This window comes from Heteronotia binoei, chromosome 19 (assembly GCF_032191835.1).
Source record: "Heteronotia binoei isolate CCM8104 ecotype False Entrance Well chromosome 19, APGP_CSIRO_Hbin_v1, whole genome shotgun sequence".
In the NCBI taxonomy this organism is placed as follows: Eukaryota; Metazoa; Chordata; class Lepidosauria; order Squamata; family Gekkonidae; genus Heteronotia; species Heteronotia binoei.
The window spans coordinates 4,758,481-4,776,463 of record NC_083241.1 but is presented as its reverse complement, the minus strand read 5'-3'; the positions used below and the strand labels follow the sequence as shown (position 1 = coordinate 4,776,463).

Genomic DNA, 17,983 nt, shown 5'->3' with positions numbered 1-17,983 from the left:
TTCGTTCTCAGCTGTGGAGAACATCCTCAGTGGCGTTGCAGCCGGAGCAGGCGCTCTGACCTTCTTATCACCAGTTTCCTTATCACCACCTTTCCAGGAAGTCCCACCAAACAATGGGTACATTCACAAACCAATTGCCCTCTCACCACACCCCCTCCAGCCTAGAAAGAGCAGCTCTCCAGCAGCCCTGGCCTCACTCAATACACAGCAGCCAAGAAGGTCTGAGCGCCTGCTCCGGCTGCAACGCCACTGAGGATGTTCTCCGCAGCTGAGAACGAAACGTCTGGAAGGAAAACTTTCTCCAGTAGAACACGGCACTTGAGCCCGAAAGATTCTACAAACCCTAATGAGTTCTCCAAGAGAAAGAAAAAGCTTTTGTGGGCTGGATGTCGCCTGTGGGAGAGAGAGAGGGAATCAACCGCTGCAGACTCTGCTGGACGTTTACTGTAGCTCAGCACTGGAATTACTGATGGACACTAACCGCCCCCAGCAGAGGAATTTTTCTCAATGGACACTCAATGGACGACTGTCGCTTCTCCTGGGATGCTTGTAAAAGCCTCTCAGCCCCCTGCCAGTACTGCACAGTGGAGGGTCCCCTGGGAAGTCACAAGGGTGATAGACTAACTTGTCTCTGCAGCACCAGAGCCTAATGAGACGTTACAAACTGCTCGAGTTTGCCATGGGGATTTGCAGCTAGGGGCCAGTTGCTAGTTGCTTGTGGAATCTGGTCTGTAAAAGCACAGCAGGGCTTGCTTCGATCAGGACTGCTGGCAGGGAGAAGGAGGCATCCCTGCCTTCTCTCCTGTGCTGTTTTTGGCAGCGGAAACAGTCCGAGGGTCACAGAGCAAAGCAGAGTAATACACTGGAGCACTCAGAAAGATTCAACGGGTGACCTCAAAGTAGCTGTTTTACTGCAAAGGAACTTCAAGAACAGAATGGAGAGAGAAACTGCCGAATTACAAATTATCCTGAAACTTGGAACAAACGCCTCCCCAGGACTGAACAGGGATATTGGCTTTTTTATCTCATGACAGATGCTAAACCAACTCTCACCGAGCATAGCTCTGCATCCACACTGTTCCAATGTATTTCTCTTTTAGAACAGTGTATCAGAACAATGTTTTTTTTGTGTTGACATGCTCAAACGAGGACTGTGGGCTGTTTGTCTCATTACATATACTAACCCACCTTCCACTATACTTTAATGCACCCTGTTTTTCTAAGGGCTGACTTATATTATTTCTGATTCAGAACAGTGTATCAGAATATTTGGGGGGTTTTTGTTTTTGTTTTTTTGTATCGACATACTCAAGTGGAGGATATTGGCTCTTTGTCTTATTGCAGATACCAACCCACCCTATGGCAAACTATACGGATGTTATAATCTCTTGAGAAACCATGCCCTCTATTTAAACTAACAAAGCCTACCTAGATTTATGGCACCCGCACCTACGACAGCAGTCTGCTTTTTATCACCATCCAGTGTTTTTTCAACCCTGTTTTGTCCTACGCTAACAAACACAGATCCCTATTTGTGATTCTTTTAATCCGCTAAAAACATTCCCATGATTCCACACTGCCCACTTATATTAAGAATTGCTGCTTGCCGTTCCCATTTTGTCTGATGAAGTCTGCCTAAGAGCATATGAAAGCTTACTTTCTGAATAAAACTTAGTTGGTCTTAAAGGTGGACTTGTCTACTGCTTTGTTCTATTGCTTCAGACCAACACGGCTGCCGACTGGGATCTAGCTACAATTCTATTAGTTTGGAATATTAGTGGTTGTGTGCAGACTCTTATCTGGGAGAACCGGGTTTGATTCCCCACTCCTCCACTTGCACCTGCTGGAATGGCCTTGGGTCAGCCATAGCTCTCGCAGAGGTGTCCTTGAAAGGGCAGCTGCTATGAGAGCTCTCTCAGCCCCACCCCCCTCACAGGGTGTCTGTTGTCGGGGAGGAAAATAAAGGAGTGTGAGCTGCTCTGAGACTCTGAGATTTGGAGTGGAGGGCAGGATATAAATCCAATGTCGTCTTCTTATTATCATTACTACATTGTAATATATAATGAAATAATTCTACAACTCATGGCCCGATTGCTAACAGGCCACGGACCGGTCCTGGTCTACAGTCCAGTAGGGAACAGCATGTACCCTGAATGCATTCATAGAATCAAAGAATCATCAAGTTGGGAGGGACCTCCAAGGTCATCTAGTCCAACCCCCTGCACAATGCAGGGAACTCATAACTACATCCCTGCTATACCCCCAGCGGCCCCTGCAGGCTCCATGCCCAGAAGATGGCAAAAAACCCCTCCAGGATCCCTGGCCAAAGTGGCCTGAAGAAAAATTGCTCCCTGACCCCAAAGTGGTTTCACAAGCAGCCTCCCTGCAGAACAAACAACGCTCCTCCCCACAAACCCTAAGGGAAACAGCACAGGGGAGAAGGCAGGAATCAGTGCTGGATTAAACCCTGTGGAGGCCCCTGGGCAGTTAAAATCTCGGGGGCCCCCTCACAAAATTATCTCTGTTGGAGCTCCCGCCCTGCCACCCATGGTTCCCGCTGCAGCCTGCAGATACCTTCTCAAAACCCCCTTTGACAAAGCTGCAGGGGAGAGGTAAAGAGAGGCAAACTTGGCGACAACGCCGGCAGCAGCCGCACCAGGTAAGCTGAGCAAAGAGCAGCTCAGTTGCTGGCTGTACATGCAGGCTGGGAGGGCTGCAAGCAGGGGGGGAAACAGAGGGGGGAGCTGGCCGGGGGGGCCCTAAAGGCAGCGCCTACTTGACCAAATTGTTAATCCAGGAATTCTTCTTTCTCCCGTGCAGAGGACCCAATCTGAATCAGGCCCTGCTGCGCTTTTACTCACAAGCGGACGCCAGGAATTGCAGACACGTCCTTATGAAAGCCATGCAGAGAATCAGGATCGCGCATGTGAGCACTGCGTGGGATGGAGATAAGAGACTGCGCTGGGACCCAGTGGACCTCGGTCCACATCATAGCTCTGCCGTGAGCTCACTAAATAGCCACTGGCAAGCCACTCAACCTCCGTTGTCAGGGTTATTGTAAGACCGTGCGCAAAGATAGATCTGTGTGGATGTATTAGAGATACAAGTCCAGCTCTGCAGTTACTGGTCCCCCACTGAGAATTCCCCCTGACTTCTATGGAAATGTTACCTGCAGGTCTAAATGCTGGAACATCTCAATTGAAACCAGAAGAACACCCAAGGGTGGAATTCTAGCAGGAGCTCCTTTGCATATTAGGCCACACCCCCTGATGTAGTCAATCCTCCAAGAGCTTACAAGGCTCTTTTTTGTAAGCTCTTGGAGGATTGGCTACATCGGAGGTGTGTGGCCTAATATGCAAAGGAGCTCCTGCTAGAATTCCACCCCTGAAAACGCCAGGGGATTACATCAGGGGTATTTTGTTCTGCTCATCAGTAAGTTTTGGCTGCCCAGCCCTCACATGTATCAAAGACAAGATTCTGGGGAAGAAAACTGGCTACGTCCACAGGAAAACCTAGCATGCTGCCCAAAAAAAGAAAGATAATTTATTTCCCTTCCCCTCTCGCACGAAGGAGTTGGGCGCTTGTATTTCATTAAGACGATGAGAGGCCCTTACCAGAAAGTGAGTAATCGGTGTTCGTCATCCGCATGCCGGGCGTGTACGAGACACTGGGCATGTCGTGCCCTTTCTCCTTCTGCTTCCGTCGATACCACACAAACAGGGCCAGCAGAACCATAATAATTAGGAGGAGGAGAATAATCCCGATGATTGCTCCGACCGAATGCCTCTCGGCTCCAAGCGCGGGGCTAATTTTAGTGTAGGGATTTAATTCTTCCATCATGAGAGCCGCTGTTAAAAATAATTCACAATGCGCCCGTTAAAGTTGAGTGGCAGAGTTCGTTTTGCAAAAAACCCCAACCAACCAACCAGGCTTATATATATAAAATTCCTTCTCCCTCCCTGGCTCTTCTAAATGACGGGGACTGCACTGCTGTTCAAACTTCTGTGTATGTTGGGAGGAACCCAGAGCAGGTCAGCGGGGCCCTGCCTAGTGATCTGGGCGGGGGGCGGGGGGTTGCACTGGCTCGAGATCAATGTTCCCTCTAATCTGCGGAGTCTTGTGAGCAAAACTTCTGCTTTGTTAGCTCCTGGCATTAAAGTTGTGAGCTGCTGCATAAATTATTGTGCTCTGGGGTCATCCTTCCTGAGCTAAGACAAAAATGTGTGAGTTGGAGGCTAAAAAACTGTGAGCTAGCTCATACTAAATCAGCTTAGGGGGAACACTGCTCAAGATCCTCCCTCACAAAGGAGTTCCAACTCACTTTAAGAGCAGGGTCTGATCCATGCTCCCCTAATAAAGATGACTGAACCTGAGGTCACTCACAAATTAAGAACATAAGAGAAGCCCTGTTGGATCAGGCCAGTGGCCCCTCCAGTCCAACACTCTGTGTCACATAAGAACATAAGAGAAGCCATGCTGGATCAGGCCAATGGCCCATCCAGTCCAACACTCTGTGTCACATAAGAACATAAGAGAAGCCATGTTGGATCAGGCCAATGGCCTCTCCAGTCCAACACTCTGTGTCACACAGTGGCCAAAAACCCCAGGTGCCATCAGGAGGTCCATCAGTGGGGCCAGGACACTAGAAGCCCTCCCACTATGCCCCCCCCAAGAACCAAGAATACAGAGCTTCACTGCCCCAGACATAAGAACATAAGAGAAGCCATGTTGGATCAGGCCAATGGCCCATCCAACACTCTGTCACAAAGTGGTCAAAAAACTCCAGGTGCCATCAGGAGGTCCATTAGTGGGGCCAGGGCACTAGAAGCCCTCCCACTGTGCCCCCCCCAAAGCACCAAGAATACAGAGCATCACTGCCCCAGACAGAGAGTTCCATCTATACCTTGTGGCTAATAGCCACTGATGGATCTCTGCTCCATATGTTTCTCCAGTCCCCTCTTGAAGCTGGCTATGCTTGTAGCTGCCTGTGGCAGTGAATTCCACGTGTTAATCACCCTTTGGGTGAAGAAGTACTTCCTTTTATCCGTTCTAACCCGACTGCTCAGCAATTTCATTGAGTGCTAACAAGTTCTCGTATTGTGAGAAAGGGAGAAAAGTACTTCTTCCTCTACCTTCTCTATCCCACTGTAACCCTCTGTAATTCTCCTGCAAACCAATAAGGCTACCCACTGAAACCACCTCTGTTGGAGATTCACAGGACAATGGACCTCTAGAACAAGGGACCCCCCAGGACTGAATGGGGATGCAAGACGTTTATCTCACTCCACATGCGAATTCTCCTGCAGACGAATGAGGCTACCCTCTGAAACCACCTCTGTTGGAGATTCACAGAAACAGCCAACACCTCCCTTGGCATGGATGGGAGAATTCTCAAAATGGAGGAAGGGTCACATGTGCTCTGGCGCATCTAATGAGCTCTCTGGAGTGGACCGCTTGTTCTGGAACAGGAACCGCCCAGCCTCCCCACGGCTTGAGACGGGTTCATCTGCAGATACGTCCCACCAGCAAATACCAGCCGAGCAACACGGATCCAGGAACTTGAGAATTTCGGCCTCCGTTTAAAACCTTCCAAGTTTCTAGATCTCAGGAACATAGAGTAAAGCTGAGAACCTTTTTAAGCCTTTCGCCTCCCCCTTTTGCCTGCAAATCGCCAATTCTTCCCTGGCCCTAACTCACACCTCTCCTGGCAGGTAGATCGTGCAAAAGGGCCTAGTTTAAAAAAGGAAGGGAGGAGGAGATCTTTCCTCACCTTGATCACACCGAATGCCTTTGAAGCCCGGGCTGCAGTAGCAGGTTCCTGTCACGTAGTCGCAGGTGGCGTTGTTCATGCATTCACACAACTGCTGGCAGCCGTAGCCGAACGTTCCCGGGGGACACTCTGCAAGTTCAAGGTAGAAAATGGCTCGAGAAGGATTCTTCGCCCTTCAGCAAGATGATTTTACAAGCCTGCTTAGGCGACCGAGGATGTTTGCCGAGTTTTTTCCTCACCAAAGAGAAGGCCAGAGGAGCGGTTCGAGATCTCAGATCCCGCCTCAATCTGGATAGCCCAGGCAAGCCCGATCTCGTCAGATCTCAAAACCTAAGCAGGGCTGAACAGGTAAGTACCTAGATACGAGACCTCCAAGGAATACCCAGGCTGGGATGCAGAGGCCTGTTGCCTCCTGGCTCTGGGATTCAGAGGGAGACTGTTTTTGAATGTGGAAGTTTCCCCTCAGTCACCAGGGCCATTAACTGCACTTTAAAGCCAGTTTGGTGTAGTGGTTAAGTGCGCGGACTCTTCTCTGGGAGAACCGGGTTAGATTCCCCACTCCTCCACTTGCAGCTGCTGGAATGGCCTTGGGTCAGCCGGAGCTCTCTTATCTGGGAGAACCGGGTTTGATTCCCGACTCCTCCACTTGCAGCTGCTGGAATGGCCTTGGGTCAGCCGGAGCTCTCTTATCTGGGAGAACCGGGTTTGATTCCCCCCTCCTCCACTTGCAGCTGCTGGAATGGCCTTGGGTCAGCCGGAGCTCTCTTATCTGGGAGAACCGGGTTTGATTCCCCCCTCCTCCACTAGCAGCTGCTGGAATGGCCTTGGGTCAGCCAGAGCTCTCTTATCTGGGAGAACCGGGTTTGATTCCCCACTCCTCCACTCGCAGCTGCTGGAATGGCCTTGGGTCAGCCAGAGCTCTCTTATCTGGGAGAACCGGGTTTGATTCCCCACTCCTCCACTCGCAGCTGCTGGAATGGCCTTGGGTCAGCCAGAGCTCTCTTATCTGGGAGAACCGGATTTGATTCCTGACTCCTCCACTTGCAGCTGCTGGAATGGCCTTGGGTCAGCCAGAGCTCTGGCAGAGGTTGTCCTTGAATAGGCAGCTGCTATGAGAGCCCTCTCAGCCCCACCCACTTCACAGGGTGTTTGTTGTGGGGGAGGAAGATAAAGGAGATTGTGAGCCGCTCTGAGATTTGGAGTGGCGAGCAGGATATAAATCCAATGTCATCTTCTTAAAAGCTCCCCAGACTTTAAACTTTTTCTGTTAGAGAAGGAAGTCTAACCCCTGGACCATTTTTGCTGCTCATTTCTGCACCCTCTGGGGTGCAGGAATCCACTGCACAGTTATTTGGAACTTGCCCAAAGGTAATAAAGCCCAAAGGAAGACGGGGTTCTCATCTTGCTATTTTAGGTGTTTTGGAGATACCCTGGATGTCCCAAGCTAGACTGATCTCATCAGATCTCAGCAGCGCCAGCACTGGTTAATCCTTGCATGGGAGACCACTCCGGAAGTCCAGGGTTGCTACGTAGAGGCAGGCAAGGGCAAACCATCTCTGTTGGTCTCTTGCTTTGAAAACCCCGTATGTCAGTTGTGACTTGATGGCACGTTCTACCCAGGGGTGGAATTCTAGCAGGAGCTCCTTTGCATATTAGGCCTCGCACTCGTGATGTAGCCGATCCTCCTGGAGCTTACAAGGCTCTTTTTCTCACCTCTTTTTTGTAAGCTCTTGGAGGATTGGCTACATCAGCGGGGTGTGGCCTAATATGCAAAGGAGCCCCTGCTAGAATTCCAAGCTCTTGGAGGATTGGCTACATCAGCGGGGCGTGGCCTAATATGCAAAGGAGCCCCTGCTAGAATTCCAAGCTCTTGGAGGATTGGCTATATCAGCGGGGCGTGGCCTAATATGCAAAGGAGCCCCTGCTAGAATTCCAAGCTCTTGGAGTATTGGCTACATCCACGGGGCATGGCCTAATATGCAAAGGAGGTCCTGCTAGAATTCCACCTCTGGTTCTACCACCATTCAAGCCCAGCTTAACCTGATCTTTTCACAGCTTGGGAGCGAAGTAGAGTCAGCCCTAATGAGTGTTTGAATGGGAAACCTCTCAGGAAGTCTGAACGTCTGAACGTCTCTTTCCTTGAAAACCCCATGGGTTGAATGTGACTTGTTGATTTGCATTTCCCACAGCCACTGCAGGAATATTATCTGTATTATATTTCAAATTAAGCATCTGGCGTTTTCTGTGGCTTTCTCTTTTCCCCACCTCTTCTTGGATTACGACGTTCGGTTTCTGCCTTTCGATCACAGACCAAATGATTGACTATCCTTTGACAAAATTTATTCATACAATTACCACGATGGCCCAGAACAATAAATCTTCCGGCTGCGTCGTGTGTATCTTTGAGCAACATTCAATAACAAATGGAGGGGAAGGCCATAAACTGGTCTGGTGATTCCGGCGACTTTGCGAGGCGGGGGGGGGGGGGGGGGGGCGGAATTAGGTTTTATGGAAAGCACCAGCCAAGCGCCCCATTTCTTTTATGATAAACGTCGGTCAGAATCAAAGCACCAACGCTGGTTATTCCTTCAGAAAGAGACCTTCCAAAGTCAGCTGGAGACCAGCCGCCTTCCCAACTGCCAATGTCGTGATAGATATGGATTTGGAAATCAAGGAAATAAACGCCAAACATGATGCTCTGTATTAAACAGCAGTGTGATTTTGTTATCATACAAATCCCATACAGAAGTAGGACAAAAGATGAGGCCCCTGTGCAGAACAGCACAGCCCATTTGTAAACTGGGCATTTTTAATCTATTTTAATTTTAACTGGATTATGATCGGGGGGTGGAATTCTAGCAGGAGCTCCTTTGCATATTAGGCCACACACCCTTGATGTAGCCAATCCTCTAAGAGCTTACAAGGTTCTTACAAGTACCTGGGCCAAAGGAGGCCAAACTAAAAACAACTAGAGAGCAGGCCTTCTCTATAAAAGCACCCCAATGGTGGAACCAGCTGCCGGAAGAGGTGCGGGCCCTACGAGACATTAGCCAATTCCGTAGGGCGTGCAAAACCGCCCTCTTCCGGCTAGCCTTCCAAGATGGAGCCTGAAATAAACGTCACGCCACCATTAACATTAATATAACTGAGATAGCAATGAGATGAGACTATTTTAGACTGATTTTGGACTGTTTTAGATTCTGTAAAAATTTAATGGTAAATTGTAAATTGTATTGAATTGTATAACTGTTTTATTGTTCAACATGGCTTTTGCCATACCTTGTAAGCCGCCCTGAGCCTGCCTCGGCGGGGAGGGTGGGGTATAAATAAAATTTTATTATTATTACTATTATATTATTATCTATTATACTATTATTTTTATACTATTATATTATTATTACTATTATATTATTATCAGGGGTATGTGGCCTAATATGCAAAGGAGCTCCTGCTAGAATTCCACCCCCCTTATTATGATCAATGCCTCTGCAACTTGGATTGCAGCTCCGCTCACTGCTTTGAGTCCAAGGAATTGAGTCGGGATAGAAATATTTTCACTAAACAGACCCAAGCACAATGCCAATAACCACGCCCAGAGAACTTGAGGGGAAAGCCTTGGGTGCTTTTGCTATCCCACCAGCCATTTGGTGACAAAGGTCTGAATCCAGATGAAATTGGCAATTGGCACTGATTTCCCCTTCCTACTGCAGGCAGCCCCCCTCCCACATTCCTCAGGGGTCTCCTATCCCCCAGGAACAGCTTTTAGTAGAAATCGGGGAACACAGCCAGAACGAGGAGGAAGGAAACTTCCATTCTGCTGTTGGAAAATTTAGACTGGATCCAACCCAAGAGTTCCTATACCCAACTAAAACCACCAAGTCCTCCGTAGGGGATTATTATTATTATTATTATTATTATTATTATTATTATTATTATTATTATTATTATTATTATTATTATTATAATTCTCTGGGGTGGATCCCAGCCCTGTCTTACCACTCCACTGAGCAAAGCTTGCTTGTTTACTGAGATAGCTCTCCCTGCCTCCCCGTGTGGCACATGTCTGAAGCCTTCCTTTAATCTAAGGAGACCTCCTCCAAATTAAGTGGCTCTTCCAGTGGTGGAAGACCCACTTATATTGGAGTAACAGCTAGATTTGATTCCCACTAGCACTTTAGAGACCAACAAGATGAGTGGTTGGGAGCTGAAGTTCCCTTTGGTGGGGGGTCAAAGCCTACGTTGACTCTGGAAAGCTCACACTCTGAAAATCGTGCTGTAAGTACTGCTGGACTCGAATCCAGCTCTTTTACTGCAGAGCAGGGCTTTTTTCTGTAGCAGGAACTCCTTTGCATATTAGGCCACACCCCCCCCCCCCTGATGTAGCTAATCTTCCAAGAGCTTACAGGGCTCTTAGTACAGGGCCTACTGTAAGCTCTTGGAGGATTGGCTACATCAAGGGGGTGCGGCCTAGTATGCAAAGGAGTTCCTGCTATTAAAAAAAGGCCCTGCTGCAGATTAACATGGCTGCCCTCTGAAATTAAGTTGCGGGAAGGCTCTTTAGGCCAGAGGAAGGCCTGGAAGATTACTGGACCCACCCCGTGCGATCTATTTCTGCCTGACTGGCAAGTAGATTTGTGCCTTTCTAATGGGGCCCTTAGTAACGGGAAAATACTCTGAAATCAGATTGAAGGCATAATATCAGGGACTCTTGAAATATTGTCATGCTGTTTTGCAAACGGCAAAAAAGAAATCGACCCCAGGAAGAAGGGCAGCCCCTCCCCCCGCCACCGTTTCTTACTTTGCTCACAATGCTTCCCAGTAAACCCAGTCCGGCAGGTGCACTGCCCAGTAACATGGTCACAGTCCGCTCCGTTCTGGCACTGACAGACGTTGGCACAGTTGGCACCATAAAAGGCAGGAGGGCACCCTGCGGGGGGAAGTGATCCAAAGGCAACGAAAGAGAGAGAGAAAGAGAGAGAGAGAGAGATAATCTTGGAGGCAGCATTCGGAAGAACAGTCAGAGCGGCCTGCCTGATTTACAGCCCAATCCCATTTAGCTCCCTCAAGACAGACCCATTACAAATATGAGGAGGGGTGGGGGTGGAATAGGGGGGGACTGTTGGGGAGGATTTGCAGCAGCGTGATCTGCCAGGCCCTTGGGTAGGGGGGCTGTTAAAAGATTTAGAGTCTTGGTGATGGGTGGTGCTGAAAAGGAGCCAGAAGGAAACTCAGATTGTAAAAAAAGAGAGAGATGCACTGGAGCTCCTCGGCATGTAAAGGTTTTGGAACGGCTCTCAGGATGAGCAGGCTGGACTCTCAAGGATACACATGTGAATCAGCCTTACGCTGAATCAGACCCTTCCCCTCCAGAGTCCATCAAGGCCGGTATTGTCTACTCAGACTGGCAGCCTCTCTTCGGGGTCTCTGGCAGAGGCCTTTCCCATCACCTACCACCTGGTCCTTCAACTGGAGATGCCAGAGATTGAACCGAGGACCTTCTGCATGCCAAGCACCGGCTCTACAACTGAGCCACACACACACCCCCTTAAGGGGGGCAAAAAGGGACACCTTAATTTTGAATGCTGCAGCTTCACAGGATTCTGGAGCACCAAACCACTAAAAGGTTCCCCAATATTTTTTTAAAAAAATGATTTTGCTTTGCTTGGGAGAGTCAGTTTGGTGTAGTGGTTAAGTGCTCAGACTCTCATCTGGGAGAACGGGGTTTGATTCCCCCACTCCTCCACTTGCAGCTACTGGAATGGCCTTGGGTTAGCCACAGCTCTCGTAGGAGTTGTCCTTGAAAAGGCAGCTTCTGGGAGAGCTCTCTCAGCCCCTCACAGGGTTTCAGTTGTGAGATGTAGGAGATTGTAAGCCGCTCTGAGTCTCTGATTCAGCGAGAAGGGTGGGGTATAAATCTACAGTCTTCTTCTTCTTCTTGTATACTGGTTATGATTATATATTGTTGCACTTTAACAAACAGTTTTTAAAAATTCATTATGGTTTTTTTACTTGGCTTTTTTTTCACAGCCCCTAATCTTTATCAGGACCCATACACAAGAAAATAGGCCCTGGGGAATAGAATGTCTCCAACGTGACTGACAGAATATAAAAAGCAAATTTTACATTTTCTCTCCTCTCCTCTGTCAAGAATAGCGCCTTTCCTCTCAGAAATTAAAATTAGGAAAAGCTGCATTTCTAGGGCTGGGCACAAGGGGGCAGCATTTGCTTTTGCAGGTTACCAGCTCCGACGTTTCCCCCCCCAAAGTAAATTCCTCTTACTTTGAGCACAATAAGGTCCCGTCCAGCCGGGGGTGCATCTACATTCGCCATCGTGGGGGCTGCAGGTCGCACTGTTGTGGCAACTGCAGGCATGAAAACAGTCAGCACCCCAAAAGCCAACTGGGCAAGCTGGGGAGAAGAACGAACAAATGAGTCAAAACAATAATGCCACGTTTTAAAGAAGTAATGAAGTCCATCGCATCATCGTGTTGCATGAAGGGGTCCGTGAAGACTGTGGGACGCCTATATGCAAATATACATCCCATGATTACAGAAGCCTTAATTGCATGCATATATGCATTCGTGCACATTCCACAGGAGTGAATTAGTGGCGCAATCCAAACAGAGTCACCCCCCCCCCCCTAAACCACGGAAGTCAACAGGTTTAGAAAGGTGTAACTCTCTTTGGGATCCCACTATAAGGAGAACTCTGTATACACCAGGCGTGGCCAAACTGTGGCTCAGGAGCCACATGTGACTCTTTCACACATATTGTGTGGCTCTCAAAGCCCCCACCGCCCTGTTGGCCAGCTTGGAGAAGGCATTTGTCTCTATATCACATCTCCAAGCCATGCCAGCAGCTTGGAGAACATGCTTAAAATTAAAGTTGCTTTCTTTCCACCTCCCTCCATCTATTTGCTTCCCTTCCTTCCTTCCTTGCAGCTCTCAAACATCTGACGCTCATGTCTTGTGGCTCTCAAACATCTGACATTTATTCTAAGTGGCTCCTATGTTCAGCAAGTTTGGCCACCCCTAGTATAGACACAGGGACCCCCACCGTCTCCAAGAGGTCAGTAGATCGAGGCATTAGAGGCTCTTCTCTGCAAATTTTGGAAAACGTCCCACCAGAGCCATTGTTAGGCCCCTGGGCATGTGGAATTCGGTTTTAAAGCAAAACAAAGCATCGCCCATCTCCAAAGTGAAACAGAAATGAACAGTGATTTCCCAATTACTTGTCCAAATGTAACGAACCTGCTATGAAATTGACAGCCTTACTAATTCTTTTTTGAGTGACAGCAATATTCAGTGTGCGGAAGGGGGGACAATAAAAGCAAAATTGCAGCTGTCGGTTTTTATCCGATTCCTCCTTTATCACGGGGGGTTTTAATATATTTTACCGCAAACACTGTCTAATACCCTCGGCTGCACCGTGAATACGAAGTAACATTGGCGAACGTCTGGCTAGGCCTTCCCGGAGACGATCCGCCTCCAATTAAGGCATTCATTTGGGAAATGCCAGTTTTTGGATCCGCAAACGTCAATCTTCCACCTAGGCAATTGCAGAGAAGTTGCTGATATCTGTCCAAAAAAAAAAAAAAACCCCTGCCCAGACTTTTACAAGTAAATTAAGTGCAAAAAGGAATATATCATCGCTCTAATTTCCCAGCCATACGGACTTTGCTACGCTGAGCCGTTGATTGCTTAATGATTTCTCGGGGAACGTGCTGCAAAGAATGAACCAATCTCCCTTTACCTTTATAAAGGGAACGGCTGCTTTAGAATTATAAACTTATCTGGGTAAACGCAAAATAAGGAAATGGGATCGCAACTGCATATTATACACAATCTCACACTACTGTTGTTTTTTTTTTTTAAATTGTTACCAAAACCCAGTTTTGTATGTAAAGACAACAGGAAACAGTTTACACTGGACTAAAACTATGGTATAAAAGGTAGCCCCCTGCGCAAGCACTGAGTGATGTTACATCATGACGTTTCCTTGGAAGACTTTTCACGGGGTGGTTTGCCATTGCCTTCCCCAGTCCTCTACGCTTTCCCCCCAGCAAGCTGGGGACTCATTTTGCCAACCTTGGAAGGATGGAAGGCTGAGTCAACCTGGAGCCGGCTACCTGAACCCAGCTTCCACTGGGATTCAACTCAGGTTGTGAGCCGAGCTTGGACGGCGGTACTGCAGCTCACTACTGACGGTGGCTCAGTGGTAGGGAGGGACGGTGGCTCAGCGGTAGAGCATCTGCTTGGTAAGCAGAAGGTCCCAGGTTCAATCCCCGGCATCTCCAACTAAAAAGGGTCCAGGCAAATAGGTGTGAAAAACCTCAGCTTGAGACCCTGGAGAGCCGCTGCCAGTCTGAGAAGACAAGACTGACTTTGATGGACCAAGTGTCTGATTCAGTATAAGGCAGCTTCATATGTTCATATGTACATATGTAGTCTGCGCCACAATACTTTTATAAATTGTTTTGGAGAGAACAAATGGTTTCCCTCAAACCTGCTGCAGAAGACTGAAGGACTCAAGGGAGAGATTTCACAAGAGAGAAGCAACCTTGAAGGGACAGTGTCCCTCTTTTTCAAACTGGGGCGGGGGTGGTGTTTGATTCAATACCAGCTTTCCCAGCGACTACTAACCTAGACTCTAAACTTGCACTGATACAAAGTTCTACAGAGAGAGCTTTCCTAGAAGTTGTTTCTTCTGGCTTGGGGTACATTCTTTCTCTTTTTTCATTCTGGGTAATCATGATTGGGATAGGGCCAGCAGTCATTTTGTAGAAAAAGAGGTGCTGGAGCTCATCCAGGGATTGTTATGCAGCTGCACCTACTATTCAATGGACAAAGAGGTGAAACTCTCAGGAGGAGGAGGTGGGACTCTCCGAAAGGTTCAGGAGCTGTGCTCCTGCGAGCTCCCACTGAAGCTGAGGCTTGGATAGGGCTGCTCAGAGATGAAAACTCTGCACATGCTCAGAGGCTTTATGATCTTCTTGTTGCTTCAATCGCTGCAGGGACTGAGTCTCGGTCTTGCAATCAGATTCCAGATCCGCCTGCCGGGCAAGCTGCAGACAGTTCATCCGCCGCTCCAGCCAAAAAGGGTCGCTGTCCTAATCCACAAACTCATTCATCAAACCGCCAACCTCTTAAGATACCCCAACACAATTAGACAGCTAATGAGTTAAAAGCCGGAGCGTTCGCTGACCAGGGGGAGACCTCTGAATCCAAAAAAAGGCACAAGCATTGACCGAGAGGGTGTTCATGTTTTGGGTTCTATGCTTTTGGCAAAGGTATGATTACAAGGCAAAGGGCTTATGGAAAAGGATGGGATTTTCCCTCACTCTGTGAACAGTCTTTTCCTATCCAGCCCGGGAAGCACTGGCACGATCCGTCGACGGGGTTACACGTCCCGTTGTTGGTGCACACACACAGTTCAGCGCAGTCCTTCCCGTATCTTCTGCTGGGACAAACTGCGGAAACAGAAAGGCAAGCGAATGATAAGAAGATGTTGATGATATTGGATTTATATCCTGCCCTCCACTCTGAATCTCAGAGTCTCAGAGCGCCTCACAATCTCCTTTTTCTCCCTCCCCCACAACAGACACCCTGTGAGGTGGATGGGGCTGAGAGGGCTCTCACAGCAGCTGCCCTTTCAAGGACAACTCCTGCGAGAGCTACGGCTGACCTAAGGTCATTCCAGCAGGTGCAAGTGGCGGAGAGGGGAATCAAACCCGGTTCTCCCAGATAAAAGTCCGCACACTTAACCACTACACCAAACGGAGGAGCCTTGTTAAAGCCTAGTCCAGTGGACAGAGCAGGGGTCCCCGATGCATTGCCCAAGGGCACCATGGAACTCACCCACCCTTTACCTGGCACCTGCCAAGTGCTTTCAGCGAGTGGGTGGGGCCAGATGTGCCCAAAGAACTTTCTAGAGGGGACCAATGTTCCCTCTAATCTGTGGAGTCTTGTGAGCAGAAATTCTGCTTTGTGTGCTACTGGCATTAAAGTTGTGGGCTGCTGCATCGATTAGGTTGTTCTGGGGCCATCTTTCCTGAGCTAAGACAAAAATGTGTGAGCAGGAGGCTAAAAACCTGTGAGCTGGCTCCCTAACTCAGCTGAGAGGGACCCCTGGAGGGGGCCCCTGGGTTAGAGCGGAGGGTTCAGATCGGCGAATGCGTACAGAAGTTGCCAATGCAACAATCCCCGAACTCCAAAGGGAAATCATAGCAGTGCTGTCAAGAGCTGTCAAATGCAAAGTGGTCAGAATTTGGAAGGGAGGGGAGACACGTGTGACTGCAAGCTGGAATAATAAAAAGCGGGAAGTCATAATATCCAGATCTCGACATAATTGAGAAGTACAGACAATCCAAATCGTATCTCAAATTTCTGAGAAAAACAATTCCTATCGATCCGATACACAGGCTCAAGGAAATAATATGGTATAAAACTATCTCACTTAAAAGTTATCACTTGGATGGCCCAGGCCTGCTTGATCTCTAGCGTGTCTACAAGCGACTTCCTCCCCCATACAAACTGCAGTCCTGTGAAAGGCATGGTGAAGTTGCAGCCCACTTTGGTGTCGTGATTAAGTGTGCGGACTCTTATCTGGGAGAACCGGGTTTGATTCCCCACTCCTCCACTTGCACCTGCTGGAATGGCCTTGGGTCAGCCAGAGCTCTCTTATCTGGGAGAACCGGGTTTGATTCCCCACTCCTCCACTTGCAGCTGCTGGAATGGCCTTGAGTCAGCCAGAGCTCTCTTATCTGGGAGAACCGGGTTTGATTCCCCCCTCCTCCACCTGCAGCTGCTGGAATGGCCTTGGCTCAGCCAGAGCTCTCTATTTATTAATGTACCATTGGTCATTGTGTTGTTAGCCGCCCTGAGCCTGCTTTGGCGGGGGAGGGCGGGATACAAATAAAATTTTACTTACTTTACTTTTTACTCTTATCTGGGAGAACTGGGTTTGATTCCCCCCTCCTCCACTTGCAGCTGCTGGAATGGCCTTGGGTCAGCCAGAGCTCTCTTATCTGGGAGACCCGGGTTTGATTCCCCCCTCCTCCACCTGCAGCTGCTGGAATGGCCTTGGCTCAGCCAGAGCTCTCTTATCTGGGAGAACCGGGTTTGATTCCCCCCTCCTCCACCTGCAACTGCTGGAATGGCCTTGGGTCAGCCAGAGCTCTCTTATCTGGGAGAACCGGGTTTGGTTCCCCACTCCTCCACTTGCAGCTGCTGAAATGGCCTTGGGTCAGCCAGAGCTCTCTTATTTGGGAGAACCGGGTTTGATTCCCCACTCCTCCACTTGCACCTTCTCGAATGGCCTTGGGACAGCCATAGCTCTCTTATTTGGGAGAACCGGGCTTGATTCCCCACTCCTCCACTTGCACCTGCTGGAATGGCCTTGGGTCAGCCATAGCTCTCACAGGAGTTGTCCTTGAAAAGGCAGCTTCTGGGAGAGCTCTCTCAGCCCCACCCACGTCACAGGGTGTCTGTTGTGGGGGGAGAAGATATAGGAGATTGTGAGCTGCTCTGAGTCTCTGATTCAGGGAGAAGGGCGGGGTATAAATCTGCAGACTTCATCTTTGCATAGGAGTGTGCACACACACGTTGCCAGCGATCACAGCTTGCAACCTCAGTGGCAGTGGGTTCTTCCGTGCATTCTGTATTCTCAACGTGTTCCCCCGTATTATGAGATCATGTGACTCCCCTTTTTCACAGTGGCCAATAACGCGGGATTTGATTTATAAGATTTATATCCCGCCCTCCCTGCTGAAGCAGGCTCAGGGCAGCTCACAGCCAATAAAAGCAATACATCCCAGTAGAACAATTAATTAAGCATATTAAACAATTCATCAGTCAAACGATTAAAACAATTTAACAGTTAAAACAGTTTGGTGCTTATATCATTTGATTTCCGATGGTATTCAGTGCTCTTAAGTATCCTTTATGTTACTGTATCAGCAATTCAGTTCAAGGCCAGTTGAAATAATGTTGTCTTGCAGACCTTGCCGATCTGGGCGAGGTCCCGCAAGGCTCTGACCTCTTCCGGCAGTTGGTTCGATCCATGGGGAGCAGTGACTGAGAAGGCTCTGTCTCTGGTGCTTTTCAGTCTTGCCTCCCTCGGCCTGGGGATCGATAATAGGTTTTGGGTTCCAGATCTCAGTACCCTCTGGGGAACATGTGGGGAGAGACTGTCCCTAAGGTAAGCGTGTCCTT

The 17,983-nt window shown here is 48.8% G+C and overlaps 1 protein-coding gene across 1 annotated transcript in view; it reads right to left on the bottom strand.

Moving 5' to 3' along the window:
* MEGF11 (multiple EGF like domains 11) overlaps nt 1–17,983 on the bottom strand; it is a 495,160-nt gene that overhangs the window by 30,114 nt on the left and 447,063 nt on the right. The window contains 5 exon segments of the mRNA XM_060260232.1: nt 3,615–3,848; nt 5,771–5,899; nt 10,569–10,697; nt 12,050–12,178; nt 15,112–15,240. Coding sequence (XP_060116215.1) covers nt 3,615–3,848; nt 5,771–5,899; nt 10,569–10,697; nt 12,050–12,178; nt 15,112–15,240 — 750 coding nt within the window.